This window comes from Mesoplodon bidens (assembly GCF_964165515.1).
Source record: "Mesoplodon bidens genome assembly, chromosome: 12".
Lineage (NCBI taxonomy): Eukaryota > Metazoa > Chordata > Mammalia > Artiodactyla > Ziphiidae > Mesoplodon > Mesoplodon bidens.
Genome location: NC_138168.1, coordinates 77,033,208 through 77,056,335, shown reverse-complemented (window position 1 = coordinate 77,056,335; position 23,128 = coordinate 77,033,208). Strand labels below are relative to the sequence as shown.

The 23,128-nt window shown below is 44.8% G+C and overlaps 1 protein-coding gene across 2 annotated transcripts in view; it reads right to left on the bottom strand.

Annotated features, from left to right (window-relative positions):
• Nucleotides 1–23,128, bottom strand: part of SASH1 (SAM and SH3 domain containing 1) — a 264,505-nt gene that overhangs the window by 155,590 nt on the left and 85,787 nt on the right. For both annotated transcript variants that reach the window (XM_081251035.1, XM_081251034.1), the window contains exon 2: nt 589–717. In XM_081251035.1, coding sequence (XP_081107161.1) covers nt 589–717 — 129 coding nt within the window. The remainder of the gene's footprint in view (nt 1–588; nt 718–23,128) is intronic.

Below are 23,128 nucleotides of genomic sequence, written 5' to 3'. Positions count from 1 at the left end.
AGGAAGGAGACGAGGAAAGAACTAGCTTAGGCCTCCTCCTTTTGGCTTAGAGTCATTAAAAATGTAGTGGATACCGGCCAACAGTAAGAACATCCTTTCCCCTTAAGCTAAAAAAAATTAAAATTCAAACGCAATCTTTTAATGAATACAAAAATTTGATCATTATTGCCCCAACTAATACTCATTCAGTCTGACAGCCACAGACCTGGGTTAATCCTTTTGGGATCTGAATTTTTTTTTTTTTTTTTTTTTTTGCGGTATGCAAGCCTCTCACTGTTGTGGCCTCTCCCGTTGCGGAGCACAGGCTCCAGATGCGCAGGCCCAGCGGCCATGGCTCACGGGCCCAGCCGCTCTGCGGCACGTGGGATCTTCCCGGGCCGGGGCACGAACCCGTGTCCCCTGCATCGGCAGGCGGACTCTCAACCACTGCGCCACTGGGGAAGCCCTGGGATCTGAATTTTTTATCTCAACTAGTGCAGCAGCCTGCAGAGTAATAATGCACGCACAACCGTGAGAGGGCTGAAGGAAGGGATGCTGGACCAGGAGCAGCCTGGCTGGGCAGGAACACATTCCCAGTGCCCCACTCACCACATCCAGGTCCTGGGAAACCCGCCGTTTCCGCAGCTCCTCCATCCTCTCGCACACGTCGGAGAAACATGTATTGTAATAATCTGCATACTGTTGTGCCAGGTCATCGATGTTTCCCAGGGAGCCGTCCTGAGGGTGAGGAGGGCAGGGGGACGAAACAGGAAGAGAACAAAGGCGATCAGTCCACTGGCAAACGCCCCACATCATCTAGTCTTCCTCTATGCAGCACTTATACTAATAACAGCTGGCATTTTTTCAGTGGTGGACGTGTGCCAGGCTAAATTTTACACGCGACATCTCCTAATGCTGAGGACAGCCCTGGGACACAGGACCTATTTTCCTCACTATGTATAGATGGACAAACAGCAGCTCAAAAAAGCTGAGTGACAGCCCAAGGATTGCACGGCTACCAAGCAAAGAAGCCAGGCCTCCAAATCAGGACTGTCTGATACCAAAGCCACGGTTTTAACCCACATCGTTGCCTGCCTTGCAGGGCCAAGAAACCCCTGGGAAAACCACTGTGTCAGTGCGAGGCACCCTAAAGCCCAGTCAGTGGCTGCATCAGAACCTCTGGAGAAGTGTTTGAGAAACCCAGATGCCAGGACACCACTCCTGGGAATTCTGATGGGAAGCTGAGAATTCAGAAGCCAACAGGGAATGCTGCATCTGGGACACACCTGAACCATGCCTTCCATGAGACCCTCAGAAAAGTGGGAACTCTTATTCCCTACATCATTCAAGTACAGATGCAAGAGAACAAATTCAGCTAAATAAATAAGAAAACATATCCGTCTCTCCACTGAGGGATGGGCCCGGAAGCTGCTCTGGAGCCCACACCCCCAAGTTCACATCCAGCTCTGCAGCCACTTCTGGTTCGGCAGCTTTAAGCATGTTTCCTAATCTCTGGCAACGCTGGGATACCTCCCCGTGAGAAGTGATGAAGTAACGTGACTCACTCAGAGCTTGGTCCTTCACAGTCCTCCTGGCACATAGTAAGTGCTCAATTTACTTAGCTAATAATATTCACTACAAATAATGTTTCAGATTGTAGTCTTCCTTTAGGGGAACTGATTCCTAAATACATGTTTGAACATATACACAGAGGATGACAGCAATGCTGTATACATTTGTAGGTTATGCCATTTTGTCTACTCATTCATTCATTCATTCATTCCTTCAGAGAAGCATCTCCCCTGCCCCTTTTCACCTCCCAACAAGGTCTTTCTTTGGTATGAATAAAAGACCCTATCAAGACAACCAAGGAAAATGATTTTACCAAGATAACCAAGGAAAACACAACTCTTAGACAACGGAAAAAGTGCACACACATTTTCCCTGTGACAGACCACCGGCCAGCCCTGTGTCATAGTTAATGCCAGCACACCACCCTTAGCGCACGTGTCTAAGACTGCAAAGCACACTTAGATGCAGATAGGCTTTGGGAATTAAGAGTTCTTCAGCGCTGGTGCTGAAATCTCTTCAGAATAGTCATCATGATCTCAAAGTTTGGTTCAAAGTTTGCAAACATCAAGTGTCAATCAAAACTGAAGATGAAACACCAATGAATGTTGAATTCTCATGCTTTAGATGTACTTCCTTTTTAGAATTTTTGGTTCTCTGCTATTTATACCGTACTGTTTCATTTAAGTTTCCTTCATGCTAACTTCGTTTGTGCTATTGAAATAAAATTACAGTATATACAACAACAAAAAGAGAGTTCTTCAAAAGCCTTTCTGCTGGGACTCCTTGGTGGCACAGTGGTTAAGAATCTGCCTGCCAATGCAGGGGACATGGTTTCGAGCCCTGATCCAGGAAGATCCCACCTGCCGCAGAGCAACTAAGCCCACGCACCGCAACTACTGAAGCCCGCACGCCTAGAGCCCGTGCTCCGCAATAAGAGAAGCCACCACAATGAGAAGCCCCTGCACCACAATGAAGAGTAGCCCCCGCTCACCACAAGTAGAGAAAGCCTGCATGCAGCAGTGAAGACCCAATGCAGTCTAATTAATTAATTAATTAATTAATTAATTAATTAATTAATTAAAAAAAAGGCTTTCTGCTAAAGACCTCAAGGCCCTGGTGAGGATGCGTGGGTCAGAGCAAGTGACCATCTCTATCCCACTTCTGCATTCACCAATTTCACAAAACTGACCGAGTGGGGAAACAGAATTGAAGGAAATGATTTTTTTTAGAAAAGATTCTTCCTTTGTTACCAATAAAATGTTCTATGCTTGAGGTCATTGTCTCAAAGTCCCCAGTACAGAGCTAGGGATGGGAAGCTCTTTACAAGAACAGTAAGATGTTTGAACGTGTCTGGGCAAAAGTCAGTCCCTCCCCTCTGAGACAACAGGCTGGATGGCCACAGTAGAGGTGGCAGGAGCTTACCAACCCCCCCAAAAAAAAGGTCTGTCACGTTTCCGGTAGGGAAAATAAGAAGGAGTAAAATGGAAGTCTGCTGCTAGCCTCCGAGGACACGCACAGAGGGGATCAGCCTACCAGTTTTTGCTTTACTGCCTTTAGTAGAGGTGAGGCTCCTGACAAATTGCATCGTAAATCGGATTACGATCCTGAGGTCTGCCCTGACTCGTCTCAACTCAACAGCACATGCCGCACGGGCCACAACGTGAAAATCTACAACCTCCTGACTTGTCTCCTTGTCTCCTTCCCCATTTGGCCTCATCTGCCTTGGATCCAGTCACCAAAGTGACCTTGCAAAACAGAGGTCAGACCGGGTCTCTCTCCCCTAAGAATGATCCGTGCCACACACGTCACCCATTCTACAAATAAACCCCAAACTTACCAGCCCGGTGGAGAAAGGGTCTGAGGCCTGCCGACGGGGAGGACCAGAGGAGCGAGAGAGGACAGGCAGCCCCTACAGTGGCCACTCCCCCAGCCCCCACGCCACCCCCAACACCAAGAGAAAGTACTGGAGGAAACTTTAGGAAAGAGCTAAGGCAGAAGGGCTGCTCCCAGGGGAGCATCTGCTCCAGCCAACGACCAGGACCATGACAGCAAAGTGCCCAGCGAGGCGAGGGCTCCAGACCACCGCTGCCTCGGCCAGAGAGAGGCATCTGGACAGTTCCTAGGACAAAGGGAACTGGGCTACCTTTAACATCAGGGTATCTGCCTTCTATTGACCTGGGATGTTTGCTTACACGTCCAAGACACAACGCCCTCACCGTCCCACTTCTCTTCAAGAGCATGAAGTTTTCTTAGCTCCCTCGCCCAGTATATACTGGGAAAGATGAGTGTGTGCTGGAAGGTAAAAAGGACAGGACTTGCAACAGTGTCCCCTGAGAACCCATCTTCATGAGTTATTGCCCTGATGCTGCGACTCCCCACAGCAACTGGGGCTCCTGGAAGATCTTGGGCTCTTTAGAACTGCCTTAGTCTCTCGAGAGTATGATGCCATCCTCATCAGGAAACTTTTGCCTTCATCCCTCCAGGAAATGAAACATACCTGCCACCTTTGACCAAATACAAAATCCATACCTTCTAATACCTGAGTGAACTGGTGAGAGGGGCTATATCCACACATTTCCCTATGGCTTGCTGTTCTTAATGGAAATTAACCTCTCTCCCTCTCTCCCTCTCCCACTGTCTCTTATTCACAGAGGCACTAAGAGTTATACTGACCAAGCCAAGACACTCCAGTCTTGATGGCTGGCTTCTCCAAAATAATCAGCTTTCAAGTTTATGAACTGTATGACTTATCACAACCAACTACTACTTTCTTGGACGAATCAAGGCCACCTGAAAAAATTATAAAAATGATAACTTATATAGCTTTGTTCAAATTGCTTTCTTTCCTTTCTCTCTCCTCTCTCACATATCCTGGGACACCTTCAAAGCCAACTGTTCACTTCACTTCTAGAGTTTCTAGGCTTCTGGTCAAACTTTTTTTCCTAATAGTGGAACAGTTTCATTCCCTATCCCTCACTCCCAATCACTCGGAACTCCCCAAATATTTGAGGGCCTGGGAAATATCTGTTGCTCACGAGGAAGAAAGCAGCTGTTCAACTCAACTCAGGCCAAAGACAGCAAACATTTCACACCCTGCAATAACCACTCCTCACTTGATGCTCAGCAAATAATAATTTAGAACAGGGTGGCACAGCTGCCTCGATGTTTTTTCAAATCGCTTTCCAGATGTTCAGTGAGTCCCCATAATTACCACTTGCATCAGTCTTGATCATTTAAATGCCAAGAAAGACAAAATAATTTTTTAAAGCGTGTGTGTGTGTGTTTTTTAAGTAGGTCTTCTCTGCTATGCACAGAAAGGAACTTTTTTCCATCCCAATCACATGGAACCAAGGAGCCACATGATGATTTTCTCTTCACCCACTCCAAATCCATGCTTTTTCAGGACTGCCTGGAGACCCCTGCATCCTTTCTGTCCAACTTGTTCTTACTTGATATAGTACAAACCTATTCAGTAAAAATATTTACTTCTATTAAAATATTTGCAACATTAGTCTCTAGAGAATTTAAATAATGCAGTTGATGTTTCAATAGCACCACACCTCGTACATCTTTTTTTGGGGATGTGAAGTTCATGTCTGACTGAACACCCCACAGTGCTAATGCCAAGAGGCATTGATGTTACAAAATCAACTTCTAAATATGTAGTATGACTTTATAAATTTCGATATTTATTATAATAAATACATTAAAATACTGAAATAGGTTCCTTTTTAAACTTTTTTTTCTTTTAAGGTGTTAAAAGTTTCTGCTGTAGAGTGTATTACTTGTCTAATCTGTTTCGTTTCTTATTTTCCCCCTTTGGTTCGCATGCATTAGGCTGAAGCATTATTAGTTCTGTGTTTAGGAACTCAGAAAAATCTTATTTCCTCAAAATAGCCTTTTTAAAGTAAATTGTGAAATTTTGTGACGCATAAACTTTTTTACAAGAATTTTCCCATCACTGTCTACCAAAAAAAAAGATACATGCAAATTCAGGCTCTCTTCCCATTTCTTATTACAAAACCAGGTCACAGCAATTTTTCCATATAACCATCCATTTCACCTAATATGAACTTAATTTAAACCTGGGTCCCACTACCAGTGTCAGCTCAATGGAAGATTAACTTGTATAATTTTCCTATGAAGCCACAGCACACATTTATACCAAACACCCATCTTTTTTTATACAACCAACATAAAAATATAGAGGTAAGGGGCATTGTACCAAACAATTCAGATCGGGTGAACTGCTGTTACAATTAAGGAGAAAAGAAACAGAGCATTGTTCTCTCAACAATAGCATTTCTGAATTTTTATCCCAATGTACTTCTGTCTCTGGAAAATGTGAAAACTAAAAGCACTATGAAAACAGAGGCATTTGTATCATGACTTTTTTTGGTTTTGCTCTCTTCTTTCCCCAGATGTCATTTATGCTTTAGAATATCTTGACAAAGTTTAAGGGGTAAAAAAGAAAAAGAAAAAAATTCTCTGAAAACACCAGGAGACACAATGTAATCTGTACCGCTGTATGCAGATTACACGCAAATGAATGGAAATGAAATCTTGGTCCTGCTATTTTATCCATCTATAAAGACAGAGCCCTAAGGGAAAACTCAATGCGTTGCTCTGAATCCCCAAAGTTGAGGGGAAGAAAGGGAACAAGACTCCTGGCTCATTTATTTCACACATCTCTACCTTTTCTGTCTATAATAGTAAGTACGTACATGATATATCTTATGAAATATAAATTATATGTTTTATTTCCACTGCTCACTATTGTTTGGGAGAGGGATGAAGATATATTCATATATATAAAGATTTACATCAGTCCCCTACCAGATAAATCCACTAAAAGAAATCACTACAATACAATAAATCCTAACTGATTCCTTGAATGACTTCACAATGCGTTCTCACTCTTAATTAGCTTGTGTAAAGATTTTGAGGTGATAAACACTTCCGGCAACCTTTCAGGTGAAGTTGCTACTACCGTAAACAAGACTTTAATTCTGGTTTCCTCGTTCAGCCTCACCGAATCCGTGAGATGTCAATGTTTGCACCGACCCTGTCACCCCGTCCTGCCACATCATTCTGGAGAAATCCATTGAATATGTAATAACGGATCTCAAATATATTTCTCTGAGGTATCTCTCTCAGCATTTCTACAGATGGTTTGAGCTGAAATACAGTTTGTCTCAGGCAAGTTTTTTACGCATAACAACCAAAAACATACACCAGAGGGACAAATTAAGTCATACTGGTGGTGAGAGAGGGCTCTGGGGGCACACCCACATGGCAGGCAGCTGGAGGAGGGCTGATTTCACATCTTCCACTCTCCTCCCTCCAAAACACCCAGAACCTGCCGGAGCCCATGTCTAACTCTTGCTTTGGCAAATATGATCTTGGTGCTCATGGCCCCCACTATCATGCATCAGTGGTCTCCAGTTAACATAAATCCCTTCCTGAAGCATGAAGAACAGCCTGACAAGCTGCCAGTATTGGCGACCCCCTCCTTCCCAGCACTCTCTCAGCAGCTGCTTCCAAAGGCAGTGGTCTGCAGGGACTTCCCCGGCAGTCCAGTGGTTAAGACTCCGCACTTGCACTGCAGGGGCGAAGGTTCCATCCCTGGTTGGTGAAGTTCCACATGCTGCAAGGTGTGGTCAAAAAATAAATAAATAAAATTAAAAATTAAAAAAATAATGAAGGCGGGACTTCCCTGGTGGTCCAGTGGTAAAGAATCCACCTTCCAATGCAGGGGACGTGGGTTCAATTCCTGATCAGGTAACTGGGATCCCTTCCCACATGCCACGGGGCAACTAAGCCCACGCGCCACAACTATTGAACTCACGCACCTCAATGAGAGAGCCCGCTTGCCGCAAATTACAGAGCCCACGCAAATCCACATCTGCTTCTCATCCACTCCAACCTTGATGCCATCGGTGACCTACAAGAGAAGCTGGAGTTCTTCAGATGGCTCAGGACCCCCAGAAGATGACGGAGACCTGGCAGGACCTGGACTTGCTGGGGGTCCGGGCACCACTTCACGCTAGCAAGGTAGATCAGTGACACCACAAGGGAGCCACCACAGTGCCCACTGCCCTCCACTAACCTTCAGAGTCTGAAAAGTATGGCTACTGCTGATTCACTTCTGACTTCTGGGTTGACACAGTCCTAAGTCACCACACAGTCCTAAGATATTCTGTGACATTTGAGACCAGCATTTGTTTAAACAACATTGCATAGCACAGAACAGAATAGAAAATGTTGGCATACAGCCCATGAAGAAACAGGACTGTTTCCTGCAACATTTTTTTCAGTTATGTGTGTGTATAACTGTACCTGATCACAATGTAAAATACATCTTCCAGTGAATCTGTGGCCAAAAGTTTGAAAGCCATTGGTGGAGTCTGTCTCTCAGGCTGCATCCTAGGGGTCCTCCCACTTTCGAGTCCATTCTAGAGCTCAGTGCACATGGGTCTCCTCGGGACTCTCTCTCTCCTCCTCATCTTACCCCTAAATGCAGATGCTCCCCAAAGGCTCTCCCTGTGTTCTTCTCTTCCTGTGGTCCCTGCTCTCCTGGGGGAAATCTCATCTGTGGTTGAGCTGATTTAAAGCCACAACAGAAGCATTTTTTTCCTTCTCCTCTTCCACCCTCAGGCTCAGGACAGCCTGCTTGATCCCGGGATAAGAAAAGCTTGAGTTCTTTAGCAAAAATGTTATTACCAAAACCTTATGCATGAACTAGTTATCCCTAATTATCTGCTGGGTATGTGCTGGGAAGGGATTTGAACAGCTTGGTTTAAATATGAACAAACTCAGTTTACAGGCCATGGAGAGGAGTAGCTACAACAAAATGGGATGAAAAGGCCTCCTCATGGGGAGAGTGTGTGCTGGCATCTTTCACATCACGATGATTGTCAGGTGTGATGAAGAAAGTGATCAGAGCTATAGAATTATGTTCTTCAATCATCAACACCTAATGGGATACTTCATTAATTCAAATAATACTTACTGAACACCTATGGCATTCCAGGTGCTGTGCTGGGTGCTAAGTATACAACATAAAATCAAGAAACATGAATGCTTATTATTACTGGACAGAAAAGCCAAGTATGGCTGTATTTTAATGCAGTCATATAATTAAGTCATGGAAATTTGTTGAAGGGATTTACTAAACTTTGTGCTAGTATAAGGTCTTTGTGGAATTAAAGGCTTTGAAAGATCCCATTTGCTAGGCTATCGGTGGCTTAAACAGAACATTTCACAGGAACCTTCAGAACTTGAAAAACGCAGGGAAAAGACTAGAATGTTGACAGTTGGTTCTAAAAACTTCAAGTGCAGATTCACACTTAAAATGGACATGAGGATTTAGCAGATGACAATTTTAGACTCAACTCATTTCTCCTTTCCAAACTGCCTGAGCTTAATCGAATCACAGATTTGGAAAGAACAGCAGAGTGAGCTACTTGGGTGGGAATGAAGTCGGAATTTCAGACCAGATTCACAGATTTTGATGAGTATGAATCACAGTTTGCGCTTTCTCTGGCTGCCTCTGGCCCATACTCATGAGGATATGGGCATTCGCAGGCACTGATCCAATAAAAATCTGACTGGGGGGAAAATGTGATCTATGATATTCTTAGAAACCTGGAAAAGAATATATTGATCTTAGAACAATCCTGAAATTTCTGGTTATGATGTTAATTAAATTTTACGTACCATTTGAGTTTGCTACGTTTTTTGTTTTGCTTTGTTTTGTTTTGTTTGCGGTACGCGGGCCTCTCACTGCTGTGGCCTCTCCCGTTGCGGAGCACAGGCTCCGGACGCGCAGGCTCAGCGGCCATGGCTCATGGGCCCAGCCGCTCCGCGGCATGTGGGATCTTCCCGGACCGGGGCACAAACCCGTGTCCCCTGCATCGACAGGTGGACTCTCAACCACTGCACCACCAGGGATGCCCCTGCTACGTTTTATGAAAATTATATTCTACCCTGGCTTTAGCAGAGAGTCAGGAGGTGTGGTGTACATGGAGTCAGACGTGCACTTGAATCCAGTTCATTTCCGAGGACTGCTCCTGAGGGCAGTGCGACTGTGTTGTTTTTGTTTTTGTTTTTGTTTTAATTTTTAAATTTTTGGTTGCATTGGGTCTTCATTGCTGCATGTGGGCTTTCTCCAGTTGCGGCGAGCGGGGGCTACTCTTCGTTGCGGTGCGCGGGCTTCTCATTGCGGTGGCTTCTCTTGTTGCAGAGCAAGGGCTCTAGGTGTGTGGGCTTCAGTAGTTGTGGCTCGCGGGCTCAGTAGCTGTGGCTTGCGGGCTCTAGAGCACAGGTTCAGTAGTTGTGGCGCACGGGCTTAGTTGCTCCACAGCATGTGGGATCTTCCCAGACCAGGGCTCGAACCCATGTCCCCTGCACTGGCAGGCGGACTCTCAACCACTGCGCCACCAGGGAAGCCCAGTGAGACTGTTAAGTGATATTTGGATGTCCTGGTGACCTGATCAAACTGAAGGCATCATGCTTATCACCCACCATTCAGTGTTATAGTGCTAGTGTTGATTAAATTCTTTCTTGGTGATGCTGCCAAAATTCCACATTTTTAAGAACTGGCAGGTAGGGACGTCCTTGGTGGTCCAATGGGTAAGACTCCGTGCTCCCAATGAAGGCAGCCCGGGTTCGATCCCTGGTCGGGGAACTAGATCCCACATGTGAGCTGCAACTAAGAAGCCCACATGCTGCAACTAAAGATCCCATGTGCCACAACTAAGACCTGGAGCGGCCTAAATAAATAAATATTAAAAAAATAAAAGAAAAAGAAGAACGGCGGGTAATACCTAAAGAGTGTTATCAATAAAAATTCACATGACTTACAAACCTGAGGATACTGAACACGTGGCCCATTACCGAAAAACTTTGTAGCCCTTAATTTATATTTTGATAACTCTTAAAACTCTTTCTTCACCTCCTTAGCTGTAGACAAATGCCTATGCCTATTCTTCCTACATATTCAGTCCAAACTCTCCATCCCCAGCAAACTTTCATTCTGGATTCCAGTAGTCCAGAGATTAGCATCAACCCATTTGATCCGTGCCAACATTCTCAGGGTCATTCACTTATCCCCGAAGTTAAGAGGTCACTAGGTCTTATAATGGGTCATAAATAAGTGCTAATATAATATTTCTTCTCCAATATCTCTCAATATCTCAAATGTCTCAAAATATTTCTCCATCCTAATCCTAGCAGTGTTTCAAGACATCAACCAAGGTTCCCAGCTATTCACCCCCTCTCCAATCCCATCTCATTTACGACCCACTCTATACCCCATGCCCACTGTAACTTTCAAAATATAAATCTTGAAAACTATAAACATCTCCTAGTGAAGACGTGACAAAGTCAGTCTGCTGCTGACAATACAAAAGCCTTTTCATTTGTACTCTGCCTGCCTTTCTAGACCCCCACCTGTGGCTCCACCTCCCCCATCCATGTACCAGTTTTGGCCAGATCAAACTACAAGCAGCACTACATCATCCCCGCTCCCCCCACCCATACTATTTCTTCTGCCTGGAACACCCTTCTTTCATGCCACTGACCCTGCAGAGAGCAGCCCATCCTTCGCAACTGCACCTGACCTTCCCACTGCATAAGCATAAATCATACATTCCCCATGAGGTCTGCGATTTGCTTCAGAGTCATGGGGGGAGGGGAGAGGAGTATAGATGAAACAAGATTTGCCATGACTGATAACTGTAGTGCTGGCATATGGGTGTTCTTTAAAATATCCTCTCTACTTTGCTATGTAGTTGAACTTTTTCATTTTAAGACATTTTAAAAAAGTGACTCTCGCTTATTTACATGGTGGTTGTCCCCAGCACACTTTAAAGTCCTTGAACGTTGAATCTGGGTCTTAGTTTTGCAACCTCAGTCCCTAACACCATGACAACACCTGACACTTGGCAATTACTTGAGAAATATCTATCGAATATGTGAATGAATGAAAGAGGAAAGGAAGGAATAAACAAAAGTTAGTAGAATGATCTCTCCCCTTCCTGAGGGTGCCGGATAATGATAACGTTCATTCTGTAACTATGCGATGACGTTCTATCCACTAAGCCAGCATGTCACATATAATGGTGAGCTTTCACAGGCTCAGTCTCCCTGTTCCCACCAACCTTACAACAGCAATTCGCTCTTATGGGTAAAACATTCAAACACGAAATATATCATTAGAAACAATGACAAATGAACTGAGGGTGTGGGAACAATAAAGGTAACTCCTCTGACTCATGGGATGGCCTAACCTGTTCCCAGAGGAAAAGCTCCTGGGGTTGGCTGACAGGTCAGTGCAGAGGTGTGGCAGGACAGGGGCCAAGAGACAGAAGAGAACCTAGATGTGAGGATTCTTCATGTATAGGAATTAATGATTCCTAATAATCTCCACTTAATGCTGATAATTCTCAACATGTTAAGGGTCAGAGATCTTGGAAGAATCCAATGGAAATTTTTTATCCCTAAAAGATTTAGGACAAACTTTCTTGGTGCAATGGGCTTTAAGGTCTAAAGGTTAAAGATTAAAGCCTCACATTCTTCTCTATCCTGACAGAAAAAGCAATTAAGTATTTGGAATTAGTGTAGTATAGGGAACTCTACTCAATGCTCTGTAATGACCTATACAGGAAAAGACTCTAAAAAAAGAGTGAATATATGTATATGTATAACTGATTCACTTTGCTGTACACCTGAAACTAACACACATGGTAAGTCAACGGTACAACAATAAATTTTTTTTTAAAAGAGGTGTTTGGAAACAAAGAGAGTGCCTTCCTTAAAAAGGCACTGAACACACCCGGAACTTTTCTGGTTGAATCCTCTGCATTAAGCTCCCTTCAGGGAAACTAGTAGGAAAACACACCTGGAATGCAACTGGCTCGGGTGCTGTAAGAAAGCAAATACCAGAGCAACGCTGTGGCCTCTGAAACATGCATATTCCCCTTTTTTTAAAAATAAATTTATTTATTTTATTTTTATTCTTGGCTGCACTGGGTCTTCGTTGCTGCGCACAGGCTTACTCTAGTTGCCTAGAGAATAAGCCCTGCATATTCCCGTTATGGGACTGAGCTACCGTGAGCTGAAGAGACACCTGTTTGTTCCTATTTACTGGAGACGATTTTAGGGTCCTTTGCTCATGTGACACCAACTGAGTGGTTTCTTTCCAAAGTCAGGGAGAAACCAGTTCACCCACTGCCCTGGAAAAACTCCCAGTGATCCCCAAACAACTCTTCACTACACACCTAGCCCCCTCCCAGCTCACTTCCTGACTTAGCTTCTGACATAGGCCTGCTTGTGAATGTGAATGGAGGGTGAACACAGAAAATCTGGCTTCATTCTGTACCACATTCTGACCTTTCACGTATAGGAATAATCAGATTTAAAGAATGTCAGCCCCACAAAATTACTGCCCTTGTTGCAGGCACATGCGTGCGTATCACTGTATCTACGTATCTGTCCATCTACGAATGTAACCACATAAAATATTACATGACATGACAGCCATACTTTTAGTTCAATTTTGGGGGAAGACAAGTTCTTTCTTAACTACATCATTTCCTCTCAAGATGATTTCAATTTCCATCATAAAAGACTTTCATGTTCGCCAAGAATATAATGTGAAAATGCTCTGAAAAAGCATCTTAAGCACATGGATCTGTTCTTACTCTTAGATTAAAAACATCTTGAAAGTTGACAGTGAAGACGATTTGCTTTCTACCGCATTCTATACGTGGTTACAACGAAAACTTGACGGGCTTCTTAGGAACTAAGTGAAACAACAACAAAAATCTAAGACGAATTGATATCATTCTAACTAAGCCAATTATCACAAGAATGAAAATATTCAATTTGCTCACAAGCTGAGAAGTTACTAACATCGCCACTGGCTTTTTCATGACACCCGCAGTTTAAATTTCTAACGTATAGTTTTCTTTTTTTTGGCTGCGTTGGGTCTTCGTGGCTGCGCCCGGGCTACCTCTAGTTGCGGCGAGCGGGTGCTCCTCTTCGTTGCGGTGCGCGGGCTTCTCATTGCGGTGGCTTCTCTTGTTGCGGAGCACGGGCTCTAGGCGCGCGGGCTTCAGTAGTTGTGGCGCGTGGGCTCTAGAGCGCAGGCTCAGTAGCTGTGGCGCACGGGCTTAGTTGCTCCGCGGCATGTGGGATCCTCCCGGGCCAGGGCTTGAACCCGTGTCCCCTGCGTTGGCAGGTGGATTCTCAACCCCTGCGTCACCAGGGAAGACCTGACGTATACTTTTTTGAAAGAGCAATTCCCTTCATCAAAGAATTAACATTTTTCCTCACACCTGTCAGAATGCCCATCATCAAAAAGAACACAAATAACAAATGCTGGTGAGGATGTGGAGAAAAAGGAACCCTCGTACACTTTTGGTGGGAAGGTAAACGGGTGCAGCCACTGTGGAAAACAGTACAGAGGTTCCTTAAAAAATTAAAAGTAGAACTACCCAACGATCCAGCAATTCCACTCCTGGGTATACATCCGAAAGAAACGAAAACACAAATTCAAAAAGATACACGCACCCCAATGTTCATAGCAGCATTATTTACAATTGCCAAGATATGGAAGCAACCTAAGTGTCCATCAACAGATGAATGGATAAAAAAGATGTGGTATATATATATATATATATATATATATATATATATATATATATATACACAATGGAATACTAATCAGCTATAAAAAAAAGAGTGGAATAATGCCATTTGCAGCTACGTGGATGGAATTAAGAGATTATCATACTAAGTGAAGTCAGAAACAGAAAGACAAATACCATATGATATCACTGATATGTGGAATCTAAACAAATAAAACAAACTAGTGAATATAAGAAAAAAGAAGCAGACTCACAGATATAGAGAACAAACTTGTGGTTACCAGTGGGGAGAGGGAAGGGAGGAGGGGCAATATAGGGGCAGGGGATTAGGAGGTACAAACTATTAGGTGTAAAATAAGCTACAAGGCTATATTGTACAATATGGGGAATAGAGCCAATATTTTAAAACAACTATAAATTGAGTGTAACCTTTAAAAACTGTGAATCACTATTTGTATACCTATAACTTACGTAATATTGTACATCAACTATACTTCAATTTAAAAGAAAGAATTAACATTTTTATCTACTCGTCAGCCAAATCTTGTTTCTTCCAATAGCTTTACAGGTCAATGTTTGTTCTGACATAGCCCCTCCTTCCTATCCATGATCTTGGATTCACAAAGAAACACTCTCACTAAAGGAAATGAACAAGTTAAAACACATCTACCGCCTGCCTACCCGAATCTTTTTATTCTTCTTAATTGCTGCATTTAAAAAGGGCAATTTCACTTTCTTCTCTGTGATGTGTATGGGACACATTTTTATTTTAATTGTTTGCCACATTGTGGTGGTGGGGGAGCCTACAAAGAAAATTATATGCACCACTCAGACAGGCTGGGACCGGGGACCTGGGACCCTTTGCTGCAGTGCCTGCAGCTAGACAAACGTCTCCTCCAGCAACAAAATACAAATATAAACTATAAGGCACTAAAAATAACTGCATGCATGTGCAGTTGGGGCAAATTATGGACAAAAAGACACAAAAAGACCAAAAAGACCAACTGCCACTTCTGAAGAGCCAGGAGCAAAGGCAGGGGGTCGGGAGCAAAAGCAGAGTACTGTGCATGCCCCCTGCACACAACACCACCAAAGGGGTGGGCAATCCACCAAAGCCCCCCCTCCGGCTGGACCCCTGGACACACCCCTACCCTCACCCCATGGAAGGAACGAGCTCATCAGGCCCCCCTTTGGAGAGCAAGCCGGCAAGGGGACCTGTTGCTTGTTCTCAGTAAGGGGCCCCAATAAAGCCTTGCGTGAATTTCTTGTCTGGCCTCTGATCAATTTCTAGCGATTAAAGATGCCAAGAACTCTGGTTGGTAACCCTATCAGGCCTCTTAAAGGGTTGCCCAGTTTTAAAATGCTGATTCTGTCGGGATGGGCTGTGCTTTTCCATTCACAAAGCACAGCAATTTAACAGCTGTTTTATTCTGGGAGATCAAAGACTGGGCTGCCTCCTTTCAACCCAGCAACCCTCAAGACACAGCAGTTGGAGAGACTCTGTTAGAACCTATTCGGATCCTGTCGCCCTGCTCAAAAGCCCTATTCAGGCTCCCCTCTTACTCAGAGTAAAGGCCTCCATCCCCCCATGACCTGAAAGACCCTCCCGATCTGCACCTCCAACCAGCACCTGTCTCCTGCCTCATCTTATGACCCTCCCAGGCTCACTGCCCCCAGGGACACACGGGCCACCTCTTTACTTCTCCAACAGCCCAAACCCACCAGCCCCAGCCAGGACTTTGAACCTCCTCCTCCCTGGGGCCTGCTGTGCTCTTCCCACAGTTACCTGCCCCCCACCCCCCCCCGCAAAGGTGACTCCAATACCCTCTTCTCAAGGGTCGTCCTAGCTAACACTGCAACCTCCCTCTCCTGTACGCACAACCTCTAACCCCATTCTCTGCCTTATCTTTTCTCTTTACCACTTTTCAGCATCTAAACTAGTTTGCATGACTCCTAACTTTTCCAGTCTCTGTCTCCCGACTAAAGTGTAAGGTCCATAAGGGCAGGGATTTTTCTCTAAGTTTTGTTCACTGTTCAGTGTTGAGGACAGTGCCTAGGAGACTCTCGATATAAATTTGCTGAATGAATGAATGAAATGAAATGCTCAATCCACAAGCACTGTGCCAGACACTATACTCAGGTATAGTGTCCTGGGGAAGGTCCTGGGGAAGATGGACATAAACAATTCATATACTGCTCTACGTTTTAATTTATTTTTTCTAAATAACAGATCTACTCCTCAGTCTTCAGACTTAAAGTAACTGGCAAGTTTTAGCTTCTAAACACCCATGGCTTACTCATAATTTAAAAGGCCAATATTAACTCTGCTGGTGCCTTTTGTATGTGTATCATCCTGTTCTTTTTGCACGGTTTCTAAAGAAACAAACGGAATATATAGTCCAAGGTGTTAATTACATGAGCTTATTAAAAACAAACTCCCAAGACGTGTCAGTTCTAACACTTCGCACTTTTATGTTTATGTAGTTTATTAGTTTTATAAATGTGAGAAAGTCAAACATAGGGAGCGTAAGATTGCAAAACAGCCAGTACCAAAGGAAAATTCTTTCACTTACACAGACAGGTCTTTTAAAGAACTGGCTCCAGTGCGCAAATTTGAAAATGATTAAAGGACATGGCAGTGGAAGCAGGTTTTTACATGACAGTGTTTCTGAATTCGTGGTAGGGTGATGTTCTGCTTCCTTATGTAATATGCAATTTAAACAATTTCACATAATCAGAAGAGAAGTATTCATAGTATTCCATACTGTGAAAATGAGTGAGGACTGTTTCAAGACATTCTGTATATCCAGATTATAAATGATCTAGCTTAATAATGCCAAATCATTTTTTATATTAGATTTAGAGAGAAAGTTCTGTGAACAACTGCTACTGAGGAAAATCAGCTCTGTTAATGAATATACCAGAACAAGACCTTCTGACCCGCAAGGGCGAACTAGGCCATAAATGCAGGAAATAAAGATTCTCAAAAGGCCATTAAAATTAACTCTTCCCCAACTGCAGCTACTTCACCACCCTCCTGCAAACCCGGTGTGTGAAAGGCTTCCCGCCCCTATTACTCTCTTTCCTTACTTTGCCAGCACTGTGAACCCATAGGGCCTCCTGGCTCCATGCCCAGACTGAGGTCAGATGTTGTCCCCACCTCCCTATAGACAAGTGTGGCCACAGAGGCTTGTCATGAGTCATAGGTGACAACGCAGAAAAGTCAATTTGAGTTTCCACAGAAATAATTCAGAAAACATCTAAAAAGGTATTAGTCAATTAATTTCAACCTCATTTCATTTTTTCCTAAAGATTAGCCCAGTGACTTTAGCCTCTTCTCTCCCATTCCCCCCTCCCGTGGCAACAAAACCACTAAAAGGTACAAAACATGGAAGAACATTAGCCATTCCCGAAAACTATAGTTCCATGAGGCTGGTACTCAGACAGCAACATTCAAAGAGATAGCCAACGGAAAGATACCCAGCTTGAGGCACTTGGCAATATACTTCACCATTTTTTTTTTTATTATAAAATTTTATTTATTACACAAATATATTTCAGTCCTCATTTGAGACTACCGTATTAGGTTGGAACACATTTTTGAAAAGGCAAGAGACCCTAAATAACACCAAACCAGAGAGAGAATTTAATAGGAGAACATCAAGATGGCACTGTTCAAAGACAAGGAAAGGAAAAGCCTGAGATGGAAACATCTCAGCCCACTACACTCAAATAGCAGAACTCAAGGATTAGTGGCTGGGACTAGTATTTCAAAACTTTCCAGGAATTCCCTGGTGGTCCAGTGGTTAGGACTCCACGCTTCCACTGCAGGGTGCGCGGGTTCCTGCAAGCCATGAGGCGCAGCGAAAAAACAAAACAAAACACAGCTTTCCACAGACTACTTCTGTGTGAATTTTTTCCCGAGGCCAAATCTTGCCAACTATCTTTCAATAGCCAATGATAGCTAATCACCTACCAGTTTCTTAAAGTTGCACTGGATTTTATCCATATTCCACAATTTGTTTTTTAATAAAAGATGTCCGGGGAATTCCCTGGTGGTCCAGTGATTAGGACTTGGCACTTGCACTGCTGGGGGCATGGGTTCGACCCGTGGTCGGGGAAGTAGGTCTTCTCAAATTGCCATTGGTGGGCTTCCCTGGTGGCACAGTGGTTGAGATTCCGCCTGCCAATGCAGGGGACACGGGTTCGTGCCCCGGTCCAGGAAGATCCCACATGCCGCGGAGCAGCTGGGCCCGTGAGCCATGGCCGCTGAGCCTGCGCATCCGGAGCCTGTGCTCCGCAACGGGAGAGGCCACAGCAGTGAGAGGCCTGCGTACCGCAAAAAAAAAAAAAAAAAAAAAAGACACTGGTGCTCACAATGTTATAGGATATCATGACCAACTCTGGATTATCTAGCTTCAAAATTTTTACTGCATCATAAAGACATTGCCTTTGTCCAGGTAGAAACAGTTTCAGTGTGTGAAGCAGGTATAACTATAAACAAAAGGCAATGTGTAGAAAGCCAAGAGACCCATGATAAAGTCCAGCTTCCAAAATGGCCGATTCCTCTTCCATGGCAGGGGGATATACCTAAAGGCAGGTCCCTCCTATGCTCTGTGTTCCCTTAACGTTTATGCAGTCACTCTACCTTGCATGGGGTTATTCCTAGTTCATTCACATCTGCACATTCAAGTACTCTCTCCAATACATATTAGCTCTGCTGGGCCAATGCATGCGTCTTCTTGCAAGGCAATGCATCTATAAACCTTTGCAGTGCCTGCCACAAGGTAGCACAGGTAGGTGTTTAACAAAAGCGCAACAAATGAATGAATCCTTATCCTGGGGAATAGGGTACAGCATACAGCTTCAGACATCATCATATGGACGGCTTTAAAATGATTTGCTTTTGTTCCATTTGATTAAGTTTGTAGAATGAACTGGTAATAGAATGGGGGCGGGGTATGAGTGCATGCACGTGCATGCGTGTGTGTGTGTGTGTGTTGGGGAGGTTGAAAGATGAGAGGTAGGGGACAGTTTAACGTTTATTGAGTGTATAAATACCTATATATATAGATAGATGGATAGGATACATATACCTATATTATATCTCAGGTATTGTTGCAAGTTATTTAACTTAAAACATACAAGACAATATAGGTTTCGCTAACTGTACCATAACAATGAGAACAGATACTCAGGGAGGTAACAAATGTGTCCACTGTCACATAGCTCATGAAGAGCAGACCCAGACTTCAAACCCACCCCTGTCTACTCCCAAAACCTGACTTCACCATCCCAGTAGTATGGACTTAGAGCAGATGGGCATATAACAAACCTTAGCTAACCTTACTGCTTATTTAAATTATAAAGCCATCTATTAAGGCCTTCCACAGAAGGTACACCTCCATTATATTTTTAAATAAAAGTGAGAGTTAGTTAATGCACAAGTGTACAGCTGAATCATTCATTCAGCCACAAATGAGGAAACATATGCCTGGGTGCTTGGCCAGGCCAAACAAATTGGCACATCATCCAATCCATCGTTTCTTCCTGAGGCCGGGATCACAGCTCATCCAGCAGCCCTTGAGGGACCAGCTCGTGGCCCGGTGGGAAAAGCTGAGGCTCGGAAATGCTGACACAGCTGCTCTGGAGGCCTCTGAGGGGTGCCCCCTCCCGAGCTCTTTACCCCAGTACTGCGGGCAGGAGCATGACATGGCAAACAGGCACTGGGTGCCAGGGGGCAGAAACTCAGCGTCTCCCCACCGATTTCCCCCTCCCCAGTCTGGGCAGGAGAACTGGCCTTGAAACTTACAGGCTGGAAAGGGTGGGTCCAGATACAGATCTAGGCTTGACCTCAGCGCAGTGCCCGGAGGGCAGAGGGGGCTGTGTGTCATCACATCCTGGTCACCCCGGCCTGCCCTCCACCAGGACAGCTTCCTGAGGAAATCCTGATGGCTACAGAGAAATGGGTGGCCCAGCCCAAGTATGTACACAGGAGCAGCATGTTTTGTTCTCTGTCCCTGCACACCCAAATGAGGTCCCGGTTCCACAGCTTCTTTGGCAGCAGCAGGGCTGAGCAATGGCTTGGATGACTAGCATTTATTAATACAAGTCAAGAATGTGCATGGCTTCACTCAACGGGGGACTGCTTAAGACGGAGGCGGTCTCTCCTAAGCTTTTAGCTTAAGAAAGAATAATCACAATAAATAACAAAAAGACGTGCAGTCTTAGGCATGTTCCCTAAGCAAAGGTCAAAATGCTTTCCAGCCTGGAACTAGTCTACTCAGGTTCATACCCTCCTGGATAGAGATCAAATTCCATAGTCAGGACCAAGCTCCCGGTAACTCCCCTGAACTTATCAAGGTGCCTGGCACGTGGCAGACACTCAGTAAAGTTGACTGAATGAAGAGTTTTCTCTGTGACGTGAGAAAATCCCTCCCAGTTGGCTATACACTGGCGCATAAGAGTATATATGCACACCAAGAGCACTGCATTAAAAATTGGAGGGCTTCCCTGGTGGCGCAGTGGTTGAGTGTCCGCCTGCCGATGCAGGGGACGCGGGTTCGTGCCCCTATCCCGGAAGATCCCACATGCCGCGGAGCGGCTGGGCCCGCGAGCCATGGCCGCGGAGCCTGTGTTTCCGGAGCCTGTGCTCCGCAACGGGAGAGGCCACAGCAGTGAGAGGCCCGCGTACAGCAAAAAAAAAAAAAAAAAAAAAAAAAAAAAAAAAAAAAAAATTGGAAATAAAACAACTGAGTAGAAAGGATGCTGTCCTACCCCATACTCAGCCCCTTGGCTCACATCAGCCCCATCCACCGTATCTCGTGTTTGTGCTCGTCCTTAGGAATTCTCCTTGGGAACAGGAGAGTCTCGTGGCCAGTGGGGGCCCAACCTCTTCTCAAGATGAAACGGTACCTGGCTTCTGGTAACTCAAAATGTTAAACATAGGACTGATATACGTTTTCTCCTACGGTGTCTTAATAATTATGGAATTTTTGTTCATTATACTCCGGTGTAGAACTGTCTCCCTTTCTCCACCCTGCCCATCTTTCCTGTCTGCCCATCTGACCAGGCACAGACACGCAAAAAGAAAGGTGCGGCCAGATCCTGATGCTGCCAGGCTGAATGGCAAGCCAGCACCTGGCCATCACAGACATCTCCAGTGTAGCAGTGGCTCATAACTCCTTTTAGGAAAGAGACTGATGTATGCACCAGAGTGCAGTGGAAACCAATATGGGCTGTGAAGCCAGAATTCTTGGGTTTATTCGGGCTACACAATAAAGTTACACAGCTACACAGTTACACAGCTCTGTGTGACCCTGGACAAGTACTTAACCTCGCTCAACCCAATCTGTAAAATGGGGTGATAATGAGAGCACCTACATCTCATTTCAACTCACTGGACTGTGCAAAGTTTAAAAGAAATAACCCCCCAACAGCATTTAGCACAGTGCCTGTCACGTAATAAGCACTCAATAAATCTTAGCTAGTATTACAAGTACTAAAAATCGAGAATTAATTGTCTAAACAAAGCCCTAGGGTGCACCTATCTGTAAAATATTATATTTTTAGAAACAGTAACACAGAGGTATTTGAGATTTTTTTTTGAGCCATTTAAGTCTGGCAATTATTCCCCTACTGAGCTTTTTGAACACAAAGTTTCATGTAAGTATTATTTGGAATCCGGTTTTTAAGTACCAGAGACTGCACGTGTGATTTTGTAGTTTATACCAACTAGAGATATCAGCCCAGGAACAAAGCTCATCCCCTTGTCATCAACACTCATTTGGACAGTGGGATCTGCCTCGTCCATGTGTGGATTCTACCACCACCACAGGGTCCGACGTGGGCGCCTGGTTTTCTCAAGCAGCTGAGAACAGTCCTGTGGGCTCACGTGGGTCACTGAGCACTGGGAACTCCAGCCGTATGATATCCTACAATAGTGACTGTGCAGCTTTTCGTCACTGTGCTTCCTGAGAGGAGCAGTGAGGTCAACGTGAAAATATGTCGGCATGGTAAGGGGTAGAGGGAACACTGAAGGTCTTTTCTTTTATTTATTTATTTATTTATTTATTTATTTTTTGCGGTACGCGGGCCTCTCTCTGTTGTGGCCTCTCCCGCTGCGGAGCACAGGCTCCAGACGCGCAGGCTCGGTGGCCATGGCTCACGGGCCCAGCCGCTCTGCGGCATGTGGGATCTTCCCAGACCGGGGCACGAACCCGTGTCCCCTGCATCGGTAGGCGGACTCTCAACCACTGCGCCACCAGGGAGGCCCTGAAGGTCTTTTCTTCATCGATCAAATTAAAAATTAGAAATTGGGAAATTTCAAGAAAACTGAGCAGACTGATTTGGGCCATAAGTTTAAAAAGTTAGCTGAGGGGATGTCTGTGGTGGCGCAGTGGTTAAGAATCCACCTGCCAACGCAGGCGACACGGGTTCAAGCCCTGGTCCCGGAAGATCCCACATGCCATGGAGTGACTAAGCCCGTGCGCCACAACTACCGAGCCTGCGCTCTAGAGCCCGCGAGCCACAGCTACTGAGCCCACGTGCCACAACTACTGAGCCTGTGCTCTAGAGCCCGTGAGCTACAACTACTGAGCCCGTGAGCCACAACTACTGAAGCCTGCGCGCCTAGAGCCCGTGCTCCGCGACAAGAGAAGCCACCGCAATGAGAAGCCCGCGCACCGCAACGAAGAGTAGCCCCTGCTCACCATAACTAGAGAAAGCGTGCGCACAGCAACAAAGACCCGACGCAGCCAAAAATAAATAAACTAAAAAATAAATTTTAAAATGCTGTGAATTCAGAACACAATGATAAAAAATAAAAGTTAGCTGAAGAGTGTACCCGCACGAAGGCCACTCATCTTCTTTAGCTCCCCTACCACATACCCCCCATCCCTTTCACCTGGGAGCCTCAGGCATGA